Consider the following 16915-nt stretch of genomic DNA (forward strand, 5'->3'; position numbering starts at 1 on the left):
TTCAGCATCCCTAGAGATGTCGGTCGATCACGATACACTTGCGAATTCAGGTAACCTCAAAGCCAATAATCGCACGGACTGAGGTCTGGGGACCTGGGAGGCCAAGCATGACGAATGTGGCGGCTGAGCACACGGCTTCACCGAACGACACGTGCAAGAGATTTTTCACGCGTCTAGCAATATGGGGTGGAGCGCCATCCTGCATAAACATCGTACGTTCCAGCAGGTGTTTATCAGCCAGGCTGGGGATGATGCGATTCTGTAACATATCGGCGTACCTCTCACCCGTCACGGTAGCAGTTTTGCTGTCCAGCGCCATCTGTCGGACATATTGTGACCTTTGTATTTTTTTTGGTTCGAATAAAACCCCACGTCATTCCAAGCATGTGTGTCAATTTTTACACCTACATTATTCCGTGGTTTATTACGTTCGCAAATTTATACTGACTTTTTGATCACTCGGTAGACTGAAGGTAAGACACTAGTGCATCACACGTAGAAATTGGATTCATGTAACATTAAAGGTTTACAGTGTGGAAGCTTAGTGTTGCATCCGTTTTTCTTGGGTTTTGCGAACAGTGATGGCGACCAAGTGGAGAAAAGATTTACGCTCCTATTGATTTGAAACTCTTAACAAACATTGCGGCTGATGAAGGAATAAGTAAACATTTTCGGATCCCGTAAGGAGTGTGAAACTTTTGGCCTATCGAGATAGTGAGACTGTTGCAAAAATAGAAAGTCCGTGTTATGTCGCTTGAAATGGAAGTAAAAGTTATTAAATATGTGATCATTATGTAGTCTTTAGGTTTCGGACTTTCTGCTTGTAAAATTCGACCCAGTGGTCATAGGCTCTCTGAAACAGGAGGAATTAACCACCCGTGTTTAAAAGTAAAGGAAATTGCTGTCTAGTACTGGTGGGATAAATTGAAACAAAGATACGGTTTAACCCTCAGGACACCAGAAAATTTTTCACTTGTGAGCTCTTCTACGGCATCGATATTTTATTGTAAAAAAAGCTCATGGCTGAACGTAATAAATGAAGTAAGTTCTCACGGCTTTGGAGATGTCATGAAACAGGGTTTTCATTCGTTCTCCGGTGACAGGGGAGCCACCAGAGCTCAGTTCTTTGTGGTATAAATGTCTCCAGCATGAGCATCCTCCCAATGATGATGAGGATGAAAAACTAACTAAATCAGCCAAGGTACCACCAGTTCGTCTTTCCCCAAAAGACTGGACAAATGTGGAAATATTTCAGGAATGGTTCAAGCAGTTATTGGAAAACATTCCCCCTTATCGACCGATGACTCCGGAAACGCTGCTCATGACATTCCAAAACCGAGTACCTACTGTGACTTTACCGGCGCACACCACTCGTCTTCTTCAGATATTGGACATGGGTGTTTATAAGGCGTTAAAGGAATCTTAGAGGAAGCAGTTGGTCTTTTTCTTGCCTAAACTTCCTGGAAAAAACCAGATTGCCATGATTTCAACAGGCTCTTAGCCAATGCTTATTCTGATGCCTTCCAAACCACCATTAATCTGTAATACATTTTTCAAAACCTAGAATATTCCCATATAACAAAGCTGGAGTTCCAAATGATGCTCTGTATCCATTCCTTGTCACTCAGCAACGACCATCAGGAAAGATTGATACAGTAGGAGACGTTTAAAAACTTCCCATAACGTATCGGAAAGAATCAAAAGGAAGGAATAATGTTACTTCGGAAGAAAATGATTCTGCAAATAAACCTAGGTTCAAATGAGGTTCAAAAATTGCAGTTGTTTCAAAGAAAATGCCTTTTTTGCATGCCGCAAATCGAAATTTTTGTTTTATTTATGCACCCAGACGCGTTTCGCCTTTTTTACAAGGCATCTTCAGTGAGTGTCCTGAAATATTACATGATTTGTCCATTTTTACACATAGGTTATGGTTTCACATCTAGGTTATAGATTTAAAAACTATTCCTTAACATTTTTATATGAAATCGAAAGGTACTTGCAGGTAACGTCTAATTCATTGTTCAAAAAGGCCGCTGATGACAGTGTGGTGCATCTGATGACGTAAATAATATGACTGGGGCAAAATAAATGGAATTTATGGTATCAAGAAAAGTGCCAGAAATTAATAGACAAAGTCTACTTTATGGGTGTCAAATTCCTGACAAGTAACTGCAAAAACGTTAGTTTTATGTAAAAAGGCTTTCTTTCATTTTTTATAATAGTCTCATACAGCTTAGTCTTAAACGACATCTGGTGAAGTTCATTTTTCATGATTAAATAGTCGCATCTATAGAGAAAGTATGATATATTAGTGAATTATTTTGCTATCACAGACTAACTTGAATATCACAATGTTATGAGCTTTCACTAGCACATTTTGCAGATTAATTTTAAGTAGTTCTAATATAGAAACTTCTTACTATCATCATCAGAATTTGTTGATAACGTATTTTTCTTGTCACAGAAAAGAAACATATATACATAATCCAATATTATGACCATGTGGAAAAAAACCCTAGTGTGACTATACAAAATCAGTAATTGTGCATATCTGTTAACTTTTGTTTATTTTCTATTGAGTATGTGGTTTCAAACATCCCATGAGAATATTGTTTAATGACTGGTAAAGTTGGTACACTGGTGTATTCTTTGAGTTAAGACTCAGTCTAGCTGGAGAGTTAGGTTCATGGATTTTAGTTTTGCTTTGAGTCTGGGGGATAGTGGTGGCCATTAATGTGGAATTTTTTGTTGTTTATGAGATAGGAATAAGTTGTATTAGTTAAGTATTTTCTTTATTTTTTCTGGAATCCTCTAAATTCCAGAAAAAATTGAAGAAACTGATTAACCAATCTAACTGCCTCCTATCTGATAAATATGTAGAAAAATTCACATTCATAAACGCCACTGACCCCAAACTCAGTGCACAATCAAAGATCCACAAACCTAATTGTCTAGGTAGACTGATTGTTAACTGCAAGCATACACCAGCATACAATCTTTACTAACTATTAAATAACATTCACAGGGAATTTTACACTTAGAAACCACATACTCCATAAACACGAGTTAACAACGCTCATAAAAGATGTAAAAATCCCCAGAGAAGCTAGATCTGCCTCATCTGACATTGTTAACCTATTCACAGATCTACCTATCAAAGAGACAATTGAAATTATTAAAAGAAACCTCATAACGCACAAAAAACTAACCATACAAGAAATTTTGGAGTTGGTCAGTTTGCTTCAGCTAGTACTATCTTGCAACTGCACCTCATTTAATGATAAAACCTACCAACAGAAAGAAGGTTTGGCTAAGGGAAACAATATGTCAAGCTATTTGGCATACATATTCATCAACTACTTAGATAATAATTTTTCTGAAGGGAAAAATAAACTTGCTGAAAAAATTGTTTATTACAGAAAATATGTGGATGACACCTTCCTCCTGTCTGAAGGCACAAAATATGAACTTGACGAACTTCTTTCATTATTCAGTTCACTGCACAATAAAACAGAGTTCACAGCTGAACATGAAAGAAACCAGTCTATAAATTTCTTTGACTTCAAAACTGTCAACAGCAAGAACACACACACACACACACACACACACACACACACACATATATATATATATATATATATATATATATATATATATATATAAAACTGACCTACACTGATACCATAGTACACAAATCATCACACCATCCTAATACACATAAGTATGCTGCATTTAGATCCATGTTGATCACGGCACACACACTTTACGTATAAAACCCAAAGCACTAACAGAAGAAATGTATACCATGTATACCATCAAAGCAATTACTATAAATAATGGGTATTCAGAAAAATCAGTTGACAAACTATCCAACAACATACAAACCAACTTGGGTAATAGAAGCACTACATGATTAACAACTGATGCAATACATATTTTCACAAACATTCCCAATTTAGACATAGCATCACAAAAATTCCTAACTTAGAAACAGTCACATTATAGTAACCTTCTCCTCAAACAACAAACTTGGACACCCTTTACCTCACACACTAAACATCAACACCCAACAAAAGAAGGCAGTGGATTATATAAAGTACAAAGTAACAGTCACCCTACATTTCACTTAGGCAAAACAACAAGTATTTTCCCTATACATTACGAGTAACACACCGATTCTTTTAGACTTAACCAACACCCAACAAAAGAAGACAGTGGATTATATAAAGTACAAAGTAACAGTCGTCCTACATTTCACTTAGGCAAAACAAGAAGTTTTTTCCCTGTCCATTACGAGCAACACACCGATTCTTTTAGACTTAACCACCTTGAGATATCCATAATCGCTAACAACATGTACCTAAACAGATACAGACTACATGACATTCATAACAGCCTAACTGTACTCCACACACAAAATAATCTTACAAATTTTGATCTACTAGAACAATTAGACACAATGTTACACAAAGAAAAAATTCTGAAAACGGTTTGAATGAATTAATGGAGTTTAGTAGCCTCAGGTTTTTCAGTAGTTTTAAAAGCTTATGTTTTCCTATAGAAACACATACTTAATATTGCAAACATTTGATAACATATGTGACATATTCACAAAAAGATTATAAATAAATTATGTATAATTAATAATATTACAACTTCATACCTCCTTTGAAATAGTAACACCTGTGTATTTGTAAAAATGCAACAACTTTACGTTGGAAATTCTTGTTTTGAATTGTGTTTACAAATGTGGTGTAGAATGGAAAGTATTTATATGTATATAAGTTTGTCTACTCCTACCATACTTGAAAACCATGTATCAACTACAGGAAACAGTAAATTATTTTTCGATTTGTCTCCATTTCGTAAACCTGATTCACAGCGTGCCACTTTTTAATAGTCAGTTCCACAAGGAAGTATACGCCATTATCTGTATGAAATAAAAGACACCATTATAAATATAAGTTTACACGATAATACATGTTAGTACTAATTGCATAATTACCTAATAGTTGATCCAGTCACCACCATTATCGATTATAGCTTGGCACCTTAGCCCTCTCTCCAGTAAATAAACCACATTTCCAAACTCTAAATATCATTTGACCCACTTCGCAACAAATGTCTTTGACTTTCAAAGAATTTTAGCAGCAGTTCCATACGAAAGCTTTGATAATTTTGAGTGATTTACAAGGAACACTGCCTTGTGATGATTCAGATATTTTGCCCTCTTTTAAAACTACAACCGACAAAACAAAACATTCAACCCACACTTAATCTATACAATGTGCAAAAGCGCATTGATTATGGATTAGAGTCAACTACGAGAGATATCGCTGCGGACATTACATTTAAAATTATAGCGTACACTGGCTTGTAGATCTGACTGTATATCACAGTAATCTTACTGGGGCCAGAAATAATCTAAATTTTGCGAAAAATTGATGTAGATTGTCAAAGCATCTGAAGATGAGCCCCCAGGGCTCGAAATGGATCGTGCATTGAAATAAAATCACAATTTGTGACTCGAGGTGGTTGTTCTTTATTTTACAAAAGTCATTATACATTCGCATTATACATTATGTAAATATGGCTGCATGCTGACTATTTAGGAGTGTTCTTTTTTATTTTTTACTAATTTTTTAAATTCAGATGCAAATTAGTAAGTCTTACTCATAACCTTTTACACATCATAAAAGCAGAAACAGAATAAATGGGCCACACAAAACATGAACTGAGCTTTAGCTGACTGGAGGCGTGTACTGTGGTCCAATGAGTCGAGATTTTGCCTCTTTTCAAAAGTTGAAAAGCGTGGAGTGCACTGATGGGTCATTGAGGCGTTTAACGAGCAGTGTGTCTAAGTAGGCCTCTATTGAGGCCGAAGGTGGTTCTGTGATATTTTTAGGGTTATTTTGTACCACACTTGGACACTCTCATTCAGGTTCTTTGAACATAAAGAACTCTGGTGTTTGGGCATAGGGTTTTAAACAGTAGTTGGGTATTTAAAATTCTCTCTGTGGCGAGTGCTGCAGTTTTGGTGGAAATGGTAAGAGTTAAGTGTATGTTGATTTATATATAAGGACAACAATACCTCATATATGTAAAGGGAAGGAATATATAGTATATTTAGATTTTGTAACAATGGCAACACACTGTTCCTAATTTTTTTTTTTATAACTACAAGTCTCATGACATTCGCTGAATTTCTCCTTAAGTTTTTGCCGTGAAATCAAGAGCACTAGACTGTCTTTCTGATGTCTATGCTTGTGGCACCTGATAAAATAAACACTGCAAAAGTAGGCTGTTAAGTTTGTTTGTTAAAAGCCTATGTGTGCCTTCGAATTTAAATTTATATGAAGACTTATGCCTAGGAACTTAACGTGGCTCACTTCTGTGATATCCTGATCATTTGAAGCTACCTTTATTGCATTTCATTCTAACGATTTAGCTTCACATTGCTTCATTTTTGTTTTAGCTACATTTATTTTCGGTCCATTTTGATGGAACCAAGATTCAAGTTTCTCTCAAATATTTATGACAAGTTCTGGAATTCCCTAAGTCACCTCATTTTCAATTAGAAATGATGTATCACCAGCAAACAAAACTGAATGAGCATCAGTATCAAGTGGTAGGTCGTCTGCGTAGAAAAGGAACAGATAGGACAGAATATCGAATCCTGCTGCATTCTTGGCCAATTATTTTCCAGTTTGAGGACCAATTTCTTGAATTTGAAGTTATTGTTGTTCTTTGTTCCCTATTCTGTTAAAGCTGAACCATTGTAAAGCAGTGTCTCTCATTCAGTATAAATGTAATTTGCGTAGAAGTAAGGAGTGGTTCACTGAATCGAAAGCTTTTGTCATATCACAGAATATTCCTATGACCTTTCTACTCTTATCTAATAGGAGCATATTTTTTGACTAAACTCACTGATTGCGACACCCCAGGGCATCTCGACTGGCCCACTTAATAGCTGATCTCACTCTCACAGAAATTGTCTGAACTTATTAGGACAGCTGGTGAAATGTAACATGTATTATACCCTTCAATTTGGTAACTCAATGGGGTCTAATCACTAATGAGTGTATCGTTATGAATATGGCATACTTGAAGAAGCCAGTGGATTCTCTTTTCCACCGAAATGAGGTCATTGTGAAGTCTGGCAGAAGTGGTGTTTCAGGATATTATCAAAATGCCTCTTGAGGATGACGAGTTCTTTGTCCAGTGTGCTTACTACATCTACATGCCTAGATCTACACGAGCACTCTGCAGTACACAATTAAGTGCCTGGCAGAGCGTTTGTCGAACCACCTTCAAGTTATTTCTCTATCATTTCACTCCTGAACAGTGTGTAAGCAAAACGAACACTTAAATCTTTCTGTGCGAGCCCTAATTTCTGTTATTTTAATAGAATGATCATTTCTTACAATGTAGGTGAGCGCCAATAAGATATTTTCTCATGTAGAGGAGAAACTCGGTGATTGAAAGTTCATGAGAATAACCCGCCACTACGAAATGATTGCCACCCCAGCCCGTGTATCATATCTGTGGCACTCTGCCACCTATTTCGCGATAATATAAAACGAGCTGCTTTTCTTTGATCTTTCTCAATGTCCTCCGTCACTCTTGTCCAATGCGAATCCCAGACCGCATAGCAATACTCCAGAAGAAGACGACAAGTGTAATGCAGGTAGTCTCTTCAATAGACCTGTGGCATCTTCTAAGTCTTCCATTAATTGGTTAATCCACTCTATAGAGATGAAAATATTGTTCAATAAAGGTAAACCTATCTCACTTCGCAATATTAAGGAAGTAAATGAAAATCCGAATATTCAATATAGAAATTGCATATTTTAGATGTAAGAGACAATTACGTAATGAAAACTTTTGAAGTTATAACATATAGTAAACAAAGTAGACATGCTACCGAATTTCACCATAGCATAACTAATTCTTTGGCGCTACATGCTTTAACTTCGTGAAAATGTGTTGAATTCCGAGATAATTTTGTTTTGTATTGTTAAAATTCGCTCAACGCATTTTTAATTCATTTCCGCATCAGTGTCACTGTCACAAACATTTACAAAAGTATTACACATAAAAATGGTAGCATCAGGTGAAACAATGGACGAGCAACTTTCATCGAACCATCACAGATAAAAACAACACTGAATCCAAGAACTTTAATCCTTACCACAGCTATAGCTCTCTTTACAAGTTGCACAGATGCCCTCATTTCTTGTCTTCTTTCACTTAAACACTGATTTCACTGTGTAATAATGGTTAGTGGTTTATTTGGTTAACGTTCATACTGAACCCTATTTCCTGCATCTGTATTATGAAATTAACTTCTAGTTCGCTTGTAAGAGCAAACGATCTCCCCATTTTCCCAAATGTCACATTGTCTTTGTTGTCATCACTGTGGTCCATAGTTATTAAAGTACTCCGCAGAATGGAGAAATGTTTAGCATCTTTGCATATCGATCACATTTCTTTCAAAAACTAATGAAGTGCTCCACAAAATTCATCAGCTGAATAAGACTGTCTTCTCTTGCTCACATAGCTCTCATTTCAACTGTAAGCTCTATATATATTGAGACATGAAACTTCTTTAAAAAAATTGTATATGTGATTGTGAATATATTCCAGTATATAAAAAGTCGAATTGCTTTACACAAGCAAAGTATGAAACAAACATCTGAAGAAGGAATAAATCACAGTATATCAAAATGATGGGGCTATTTCACCCAGTCAAGAGGCTATTCCGCCCAGCGTATTTCTGTGTCAAAGTCGTAAGCATTTACCACGTATTTTGTACTTTTGCACTCACACATACTTCGTGAAACCATTTAGCACACTAAAAAAAAATAGCTCTGCCCGAACAGGCCCTGAGCCCAACGGTACCGACTGGCCGATGTGTCATCCTCAGCCCACAGGTATCAATGGATGCGGATATGGAAGGGCAAGTGGTCATCACACCACTCTCCTGGCCGTATGTCAGTTTACGAGACCGGAACCGCTACTTCTCAGACACGTAACACCCCAGTTACATAGCACATTGCTGGCACGTCATCCAGAGGAGCTGCCTGTAACACTTGTTAGTGCTTGTTTGATATCTTCTTCAGACTATGAAGCACTTGGCTTTTGCCTTTTGTAATATACGAAACATCTGTAAAAAGGAAACAATGAAAACGAGTTCCGTGGAATTTTCCAATAATACCTCAATTAAACTAGTAATTTCACTGAGAAGAAATAGCCCCACGTGAACAGGGCGAAAAGCAACCCCATCTGCAGACATTTCGAAAGATGCAGCAAATCAGACCTTTGTGAATAAAGTCAGCAACATTTGTTGATACATACACTGCATATGTTCTTATACAGTGACAATAACAATTTAAAATGTCACGGTATTGTGCATTGTACACCTTAATTTGTAAGGTTATTTTCCTTAACTATGGGAATAACCCATCACAATTCGCTCACCTCTAGAGCTTGTTCTTCTGTCCTGTCAATAATGTAACAAAAATACTGTTACTACAACCACACGCGGCCACACAGAGATACTGGCGCACACTGGCAAACCGACCTTGACTCTGTGAGGAACTATTGCATCGTTGCAACATCTCTTATTTCAGGCTGAATATCCCCATGAGCGGAAGAGCCCCGCTCTACTCTAACCCTTCTACGCACAGTTGCTTGGACATGGAGCCATTGTTTCTGCTATGGACACAAAACTTAAGAGGAGTCGTCGTTTTCCTAAGCGAATGATTCAGTAATAAGGCTTCTAAACGAAACTATGGTGACTAAGATTATGAGTATGTTCCACTGGTAACACAAATTGATATGAGTGTTGCATGGGGGCTTATTTATTAAATTTGAAAATCATGTTTATTTTTCGTAGTTGTATGTTCGATTACGCTGTGTCTCGTAAACGGTTGGCCCTGACTAGTATTATTACGCAATCTGACTGCATAGAACAACAACAAAGAATGAAATGAAAATTTTCGTTAACACAATTAATTAATTAAGTCCCCAGCAACTATAAAACCTACGAAACCAAAGCACAAGTATAACTGTTCTGTGTGTGGAAGTATGACTCAACGTACACATCTGGCACGGTTCTTCTTCAATAAGACAAGAAATTTCAAATACCATTTATATTGAAGTGATAAAAAAATAGAAATACTATAATTGCGCAAGAAAACCAGAATTACATTCTAATACAAGAACACAAGCCAGATGCTTTGTTGACTGAACCTGTAATGACACATTATTCAGGACATTGAAATAATGAGAAAAAAAAGAAAAGGAGTTTGTTACCTTCATTTATATTGATGAAAAGCACTCTAAACATTACAATATCTCCACACCGACTCGCTACTACCACATCTCAACAAGAACTGACTACTGCCATATCTCAGCAAGCACTGACTACTACGAGTTCTCAACAAGCACTGCCCTCCGCTACTTCTCAATAATCACTGCCAGTGGAGGCGGCGAAACAAAACTCCCTGGCGCTGTGGCTCAGTGTAGCCACCTTTCAGTGTCTAACTAATTGCTTGAACCTTAATGAATGTGCATTGCAGGATCAGTGCAGCAAACTACGTATTTCTCTCCACACACCAGTGAATTACTTATATGATCTGAGACTTTCCCGGCTTATATGCTGTTTGAAGAGTTCTCGGGTGTCCAGCCGGGTACGATTGTCGAAGGTCCACGATACTTCGGCGAATAATCATCATCAGCACCACCTGAATATGGCGGAACGGTCACGCGCCGAAATATCGTGGGCATTCGACGATCGTATCCGGCTGGACACCCGAGAACCCTTCAAACAAAAAAACAATAAATTATTTGTTCCGCACACAGCGTTCATTCCCGCTCAAAATGTCTTCCCCGTGTGAAGACATTCCTGCCATTTGTTGGGGACGGTTGGAACTGTGTGTAGAAGGCCTACCTTACTTAAAGACAAAGAATGTGTCTGCTATCACGAAGTAAAGTATGTCACCGAGTTAGGTAAGTTTAGCCTATTTTATGGCATTACACAGGGTGCGACAAAAAAATGTATACACACTTTGAAGCGTCAGAGAAAATTGATTACCCGTTTTACAATGTTAAATTTCTGGAAATGGAAAGCTAAAGTCCAATTGGAAAAATAAATGTACTTTGCAAATGTGATTAATGTTCAAACTGGTGGCCTTCAGCATCAATACATTTCTGAGTACGAGTCACCACTGATTCCGACATCATACCAAAGTGTCCAATGAGATTTCTGTCCACACCGCCTGAATCTCATTCCAAAGTGTGTGCAGGTAACGTGGTTTACGTTTGTACACCCCATCTTTTACTGTGCCCCATAATAAGAAATCCAGCGGCGTGAGGTCTGGAGAGCGTGCAGGAAACTCGATTGGTCCCCTGCGTCCTATCCACTGGCCTGGCACATTGTGATCCAGGTATGCTGGTACGTGATAGTGCGGCGGGGCGCCATCTCGTTCGAAATAAAACTCATCATTACCGTATAATGCACGAATGGCAGGGAATATGGAGTGAGCAAGCATTGTTAGGTACGTTTCTCCAGTAATAGTACCTTCAAAGCGGAAAGGCCCAATGAGTCCCCTTGCAGACAAACCACACCACACATTTACACCAGGCAAATTCACAGCCTTTTCAACTGTAATGTAAGGATAATCTTCAGCCCAGTACACACAATTGTGCCTATTGACAGTTTCATTGAGTTTGAATTGGGCTTCATGCGACCAAATTATGCTCTCCATAAATCCCGGTTCTCCTGAACCCATTCACAAAATTCTAACGTTCGATCTGGATCGTCGTCACTTAGCTGTTGCACCAGCCTTGGAATGTACACTCGAAACTTGCCTTTCTTCAGAATGTGTAGCACACTATTAGCACTTACATTACTCTCACGTGCCACTTGCCTTGAAGATTTTTGAGGCGAACGCTGAAACAGTTCCAAGACCGCAGTTGTGGAATCATCACTTGTAGCTGTACGAGGTCGCCCTGGTCGACCTTTTCCCGGCGGGGTCAGAGATTTTCTCTGCCTCGTGATGACTGGGTGTTGTGTGATGTCCTTAGGTTAGTTAGGTTTAAGTAGTTCTAAGTTCTAGGGGACTGATGACCATAGATGTTAAGTCCCATAGTGCTCAGAGCCATTTTGAACCGACGTTTATGCACATCACACACTGTTCCATGAATTTCGAATTTGTCTCGTAGACTTGTAATCGTTGACCTTGAAGGTGGTTCTGTACCATACTCACTTCTCCACTGTCTTCGAACCGCAGCTACAAACTTCCAGTACCACTCAATTATCTGCTTCCGCTCTTCAAAGCTCAAACGCACGTCCGCCATGTTGTAGTTACTTCCTTGCGACTGCTGCCACCTGTTGAAGAAACATAACATTACTTTCTCACAGATATTTAACCTTGTTGAACGGGAAGCGTGTATACATTTTTTTGACGCACCCTGTAGATCACTGCCATATGGCAAGTGGAAAAGAAGTCCTTAAAGAATAACACGACAATATTTCCAATTTATATTTCAAATTTTATGTCTTAAGTGGACTTGCCTTCGCATCGCAAGTGTTGTACTCGGCCCTGCTGATTTCTCACGTGTCTTGTTTCAGCATCGTTAGCAGTGCGCAGGCGCAAGCGATCCTGTCTCGCCACGCGAGCCTGCTGGAGCGCATGGACGCGTGGCAGAAGCAGATGTTCGCCGACTGGGCCGCGCAGGTGCCGCAGCAGTGCGGGGACAACCTCAAGCTGAGCCTGCTGGCGCGCAAGCAGGACGCTAGGGACCTGCTGCTCAACTTCCACCCGCAGGTCAGCACGACCGACATTGCATATTTGCCCTGTCTTGAAACGTAATGTTCCCTGGAATCACCGAAAGAGTCTGAAGTGTAAAACTTAAATTATGCAACAGCCCGAATTAGAAGATACCAATATCAAACTTCACGTGGCATCTACATCTGTATTAATTACACCTACTGCCTCGTGATGACTGGGTGTCTGTGATGTCCTTAGATTAGTTAGGTTTAAGTAGTTCTAAGTTCTAGGGGACTGATGACCATAGCTGTTAAGTCCCATAGTGCTCAGAGCCATTTGAACCAATTACACCTACAGCAACACACAGCAAGCCACCTTACTGGGTGTGATGGGTGGTATCTGGAGTGCGCCAGTCACACTACTCCCCCTCTCCCCTCACACTCGCTATTACACTCTCGGGTGGTATGAAGGAGTAACAACTGTCGCTAAGCCTTCGTATAAACTCGAAAATCAATGATTTTTCGATTACTAGTAAGAGTATCGACAATGCTTCCTTTACACATTGGTGATCGATGCTTGCTAAAAGAAGCTAAAAACTCCGATGGGGCACATTCTAACAAGGAACCCTTTGAGTGCGAGGTCACAAGTTAAATCTTTATTCAGGCTCATTTGAAAGTGTTGTGTTAACAATTGTTGTTGTTGTTGTTATGGTCTTCAGTCCAGAGACTGGTTTGATGCAGCTTTCCATGCTACTCTATCCTGTGCAAGCTTCTTCATCTCCCAGTACCTACTGCAACCTACATCCTTCTGAATCTGCTTAGTGTATTCATCTCTTGGTCTCCCACTACGATTTTTACCCTCCACGCTGCCCTCCAGTACAAAATTGGTGATCCCTTGATGCCTTAGAACATGTATCCCCAATTCTATTCAATACCTTCTCATTAGTTATGTGATCTACCCATCTACTCTTCAGCATTTTTCTGTAGCACCACATTTCGAAAGCTTCTATTCTCTTCTTGTCTAAACTATTTATCGTCCACGTTTCACTTCCATACATGGCTACAATCCATGCAAATAATTTCAGAAACGACTTCCTGACGCTTAAATCTATACTCGATGTTAACAAATTTCTCCTCCTCAGAAACGCTTTCCTTTCCATTGCCAGTCTATATTTTATATCCTCTCTACTTCGACCATCACCAGTTATTTTGCTCCCCAAATAGCAAAACTCATTTACTACTTTAAGTGTCTCATTCCCTAATATAATTCCCGCACCATCACCCGATTTAATTCGCCTACAGTCCATTAACCTCGTTTTGCTTTTGTTGATGTTCATCTTATATCCTACTTTTAAGTCGCTGTCCATTCCGTTCAGCTGCTCTTCCAGGTCATTTGCTGTCTCTGACATAATTAAAATGTCATCGGCGAACCTCAAAGTTTTTATTTGTCCATGAATTCTAATTCCTGCTCCAAATTTTTCTTTTGTTTCCTTTACTGCTTGCTCAATATTCAGATTGAATAACATCGGGAATAGGCTACAACCCTGTCTCAGTCCCTTCCTAACCACTGCTTCCCTTTCATGCCCCTCGACTCTTATAACTGCCATCTGGTTTCTGTACAAATTGTAAATAGCCTTTTGCTCCCTGTATTTTACTCCTGCCACCTTCGAATTTGAAACAGAGTATTCTAGTCGACGTTGTCAAAAGCTTTCTCTAAGTCTACAAATGTGAGAAACTTAGGTTTCCCTTTCCTTAATCTATTTTTTAAGATAAGTCGTAGGGTCAGTATTGCCTCACGTGTTCCAACATTTCTACGAAATCCAAACTGATCTTCCCCGAGGTCGGCTTCTACCAGTTTTTCCATTCGTCTGTAAAGAATTCGTGTTAGTATTTTGCAGCCGTGGCTTATTAAACTGATAGTTCGGTAATTTTCACAGCCGTCAACACCTGCTTTCTTTGGGATTGGGATTATTATATTCTTCTTGAAGTCTGAGGGTATTTCGCCTGTCTCATTCATCTTGCTCACCAGATGGTAGAGTTTTGTTAGGCCTGACTTTCCCAAGGCTGTCAGTAGTTCTAATGGAATGTTGTCTACTCCTGGGGCCTTGTTTCGACTTAGGTCTTTCAGTGCTCTGTCAAACGCAATATCTGTCACGCAATATCATATCTCCTATTTCATCTTCATCTACATTGCCTTCCATTTCTATAATATTGTCCTCAAGAACATCGCCCTTGTATAGGCCCTATATGTACTCCTTCCACCTTTCTGCTTTCCCTTCTTTGCTTAGAACTGGGTTTCCATCTGAGCTCCTGATATTCATTCAAGTGGTTCTCTTTTCTCCAAAGGTCTCTTTAATTTTCCTGTAGGCAGTATCTATCTTTCCCCTAGTGATACGTGCTTCTACATCCTTACATTTGTCCTCTAGCCATCCCTGCTTAGCCATTTTGCACTTGCTGTCAACCTCATTTTTGAGACGTTTGTATTCCTTTTTGCCCGCTTCATTTAATGCATTTTTTTATTTTCTCCTTTCATCAATTGAATTCATTATCTCTTCTGTTACCCAAGGATTTCTATTAGTCCTCGTCTTTTTACCTACTTGATCCTCTGCTACCTTCACTATTTCATCTCTCAAAGCTACCCATTCGTCTTCTACTGTATTTCTTTCCCCCTTTCTCGTCAATCGTTCCCTAATGCTCTCCCTGAAGCTCTCTACAACCTCTGGTTCTTTCAGTTTATCCAGGTGTCATCTCCTCAAATTCCTACCTTTTTTCAGTTTCTTCAGTTTTAAACTACAGTTCATAACCAATAGATTGTGGTCAGAGTCCACATCTGCCCCTGGAAATGTCTTACAATTTAATACCTGGTTCCTAAATCTGTCTTACCATTATATAATCTATCTGAGACCTTCCAGTATCGCCAGCCTTCTTCCATGTATACAACCTCCTTTTATGATTCTTGAACCAAGAACTATGATTAGGATATGCTCTGTGCAAAATTCTACCAGGCGGCTTACTCTTTCATTCCTTCTTCCCATTCCATATTCACCTGCTACGTTTCCTTCTCTTCCTTTTCCTACTATCGAGTTCCAGTCACCCATGACTATTAAATTTTCGTCTCCCTTCACTATCTGAATAATTTCTTTTATCTCATCATACACTTCGTCAATCTCTTCGTCATCTGCAGAGCTAGTTGGCATATAAACTTGTACTACTGTAGTAGGCGTGGGCTTCGTACGTATCTTGGCCACAATAATGCGTTCGCTATGCTGTTTGTAGTAGCTTATCCGCATTCCTATATTCCTATTCATTATTAAAGCTACTCCTGTATACACCTGACCAGAAGTCTTGTTCCTCCTGCCACCGAACTTCGCTAATTTCCACTACATCTAACTTTAACCTATCCGTTTCCCTTTTTAAATTTTCTAACCTACCTGCTAGATTAAGGGATCTCACATTCCACGCTCCGATCCGTAGAACGCCAATTTTCTTTCTCCTGATAGCAACGTCCTCCTGAGAAATCCCCGCCCGGCGATCCGAATGGGGGACTACTTTACCTCCGGAATATTTTACCTAAGAGGACGCCATTATCATTTAAGCATACAGTAAAGCAGCATGCCCTCGGGAAAAATTACGCCTGTAGTTTCCCCTTGCTTTCAGCCGTTCGCAGTACCAGCACAGCAAGGCCGTTTTGGTTGGTGTTACAAGGGCAGATCAGTCAATCATCCGGACTGTTTCCCCTGCAACTATTGAAAAGGCTGCTGCCCCTCTTCAGGAACCACACGTTTGTCTGGCCTCTCAACAGATACCCCTCCGTTGTGGTTGCACCTACGGTACGGCTATCTGTATCGCTGAGGCACGCAAGCCTCCCCACCAACGGCAAGGTCCATGGTGCATGGGGGAAGGGGTGTTAACAATTATGACAGGGAAAATATTAGCTGCTAGTAACTCACCATGTGCATCAGAAGGGGGACGGAAAATAAGTGTTCGGGAGGTGCAGACATCAACCATCTATTGGTAGTATGTGTTACACTTCATGTAATGGGCATCGTCGACATCAAGAAATGTTCGAAACAAACCATTAAGTTCCACCATGAACGCCGAATTAAAACTGGCGTGTCGAATGGTTACACAGGTACACAC

At 39.4% G+C, this 16915-nt stretch overlaps 1 protein-coding gene across 1 annotated transcript in view; it reads left to right on the plus strand.

Moving 5' to 3' along the window:
* The window catches only part of LOC124606003 (dynein beta chain, ciliary), an 809537-nt gene that overhangs the window by 167170 nt on the left and 625452 nt on the right, over positions 1-16915 (plus strand). Inside the window, exon 14 of the mRNA XM_047137965.1 lies at positions 12638-12833. Within this exon, the coding sequence (XP_046993921.1) occupies positions 12638-12833 (196 nt within the window). The remainder of the gene's footprint in view (positions 1-12637; positions 12834-16915) is intronic.

This window comes from Schistocerca americana, chromosome 3, assembly GCF_021461395.2.
Source record: "Schistocerca americana isolate TAMUIC-IGC-003095 chromosome 3, iqSchAmer2.1, whole genome shotgun sequence".
Classification (NCBI taxonomy): Eukaryota; Metazoa; Arthropoda; class Insecta; order Orthoptera; family Acrididae; genus Schistocerca; species Schistocerca americana.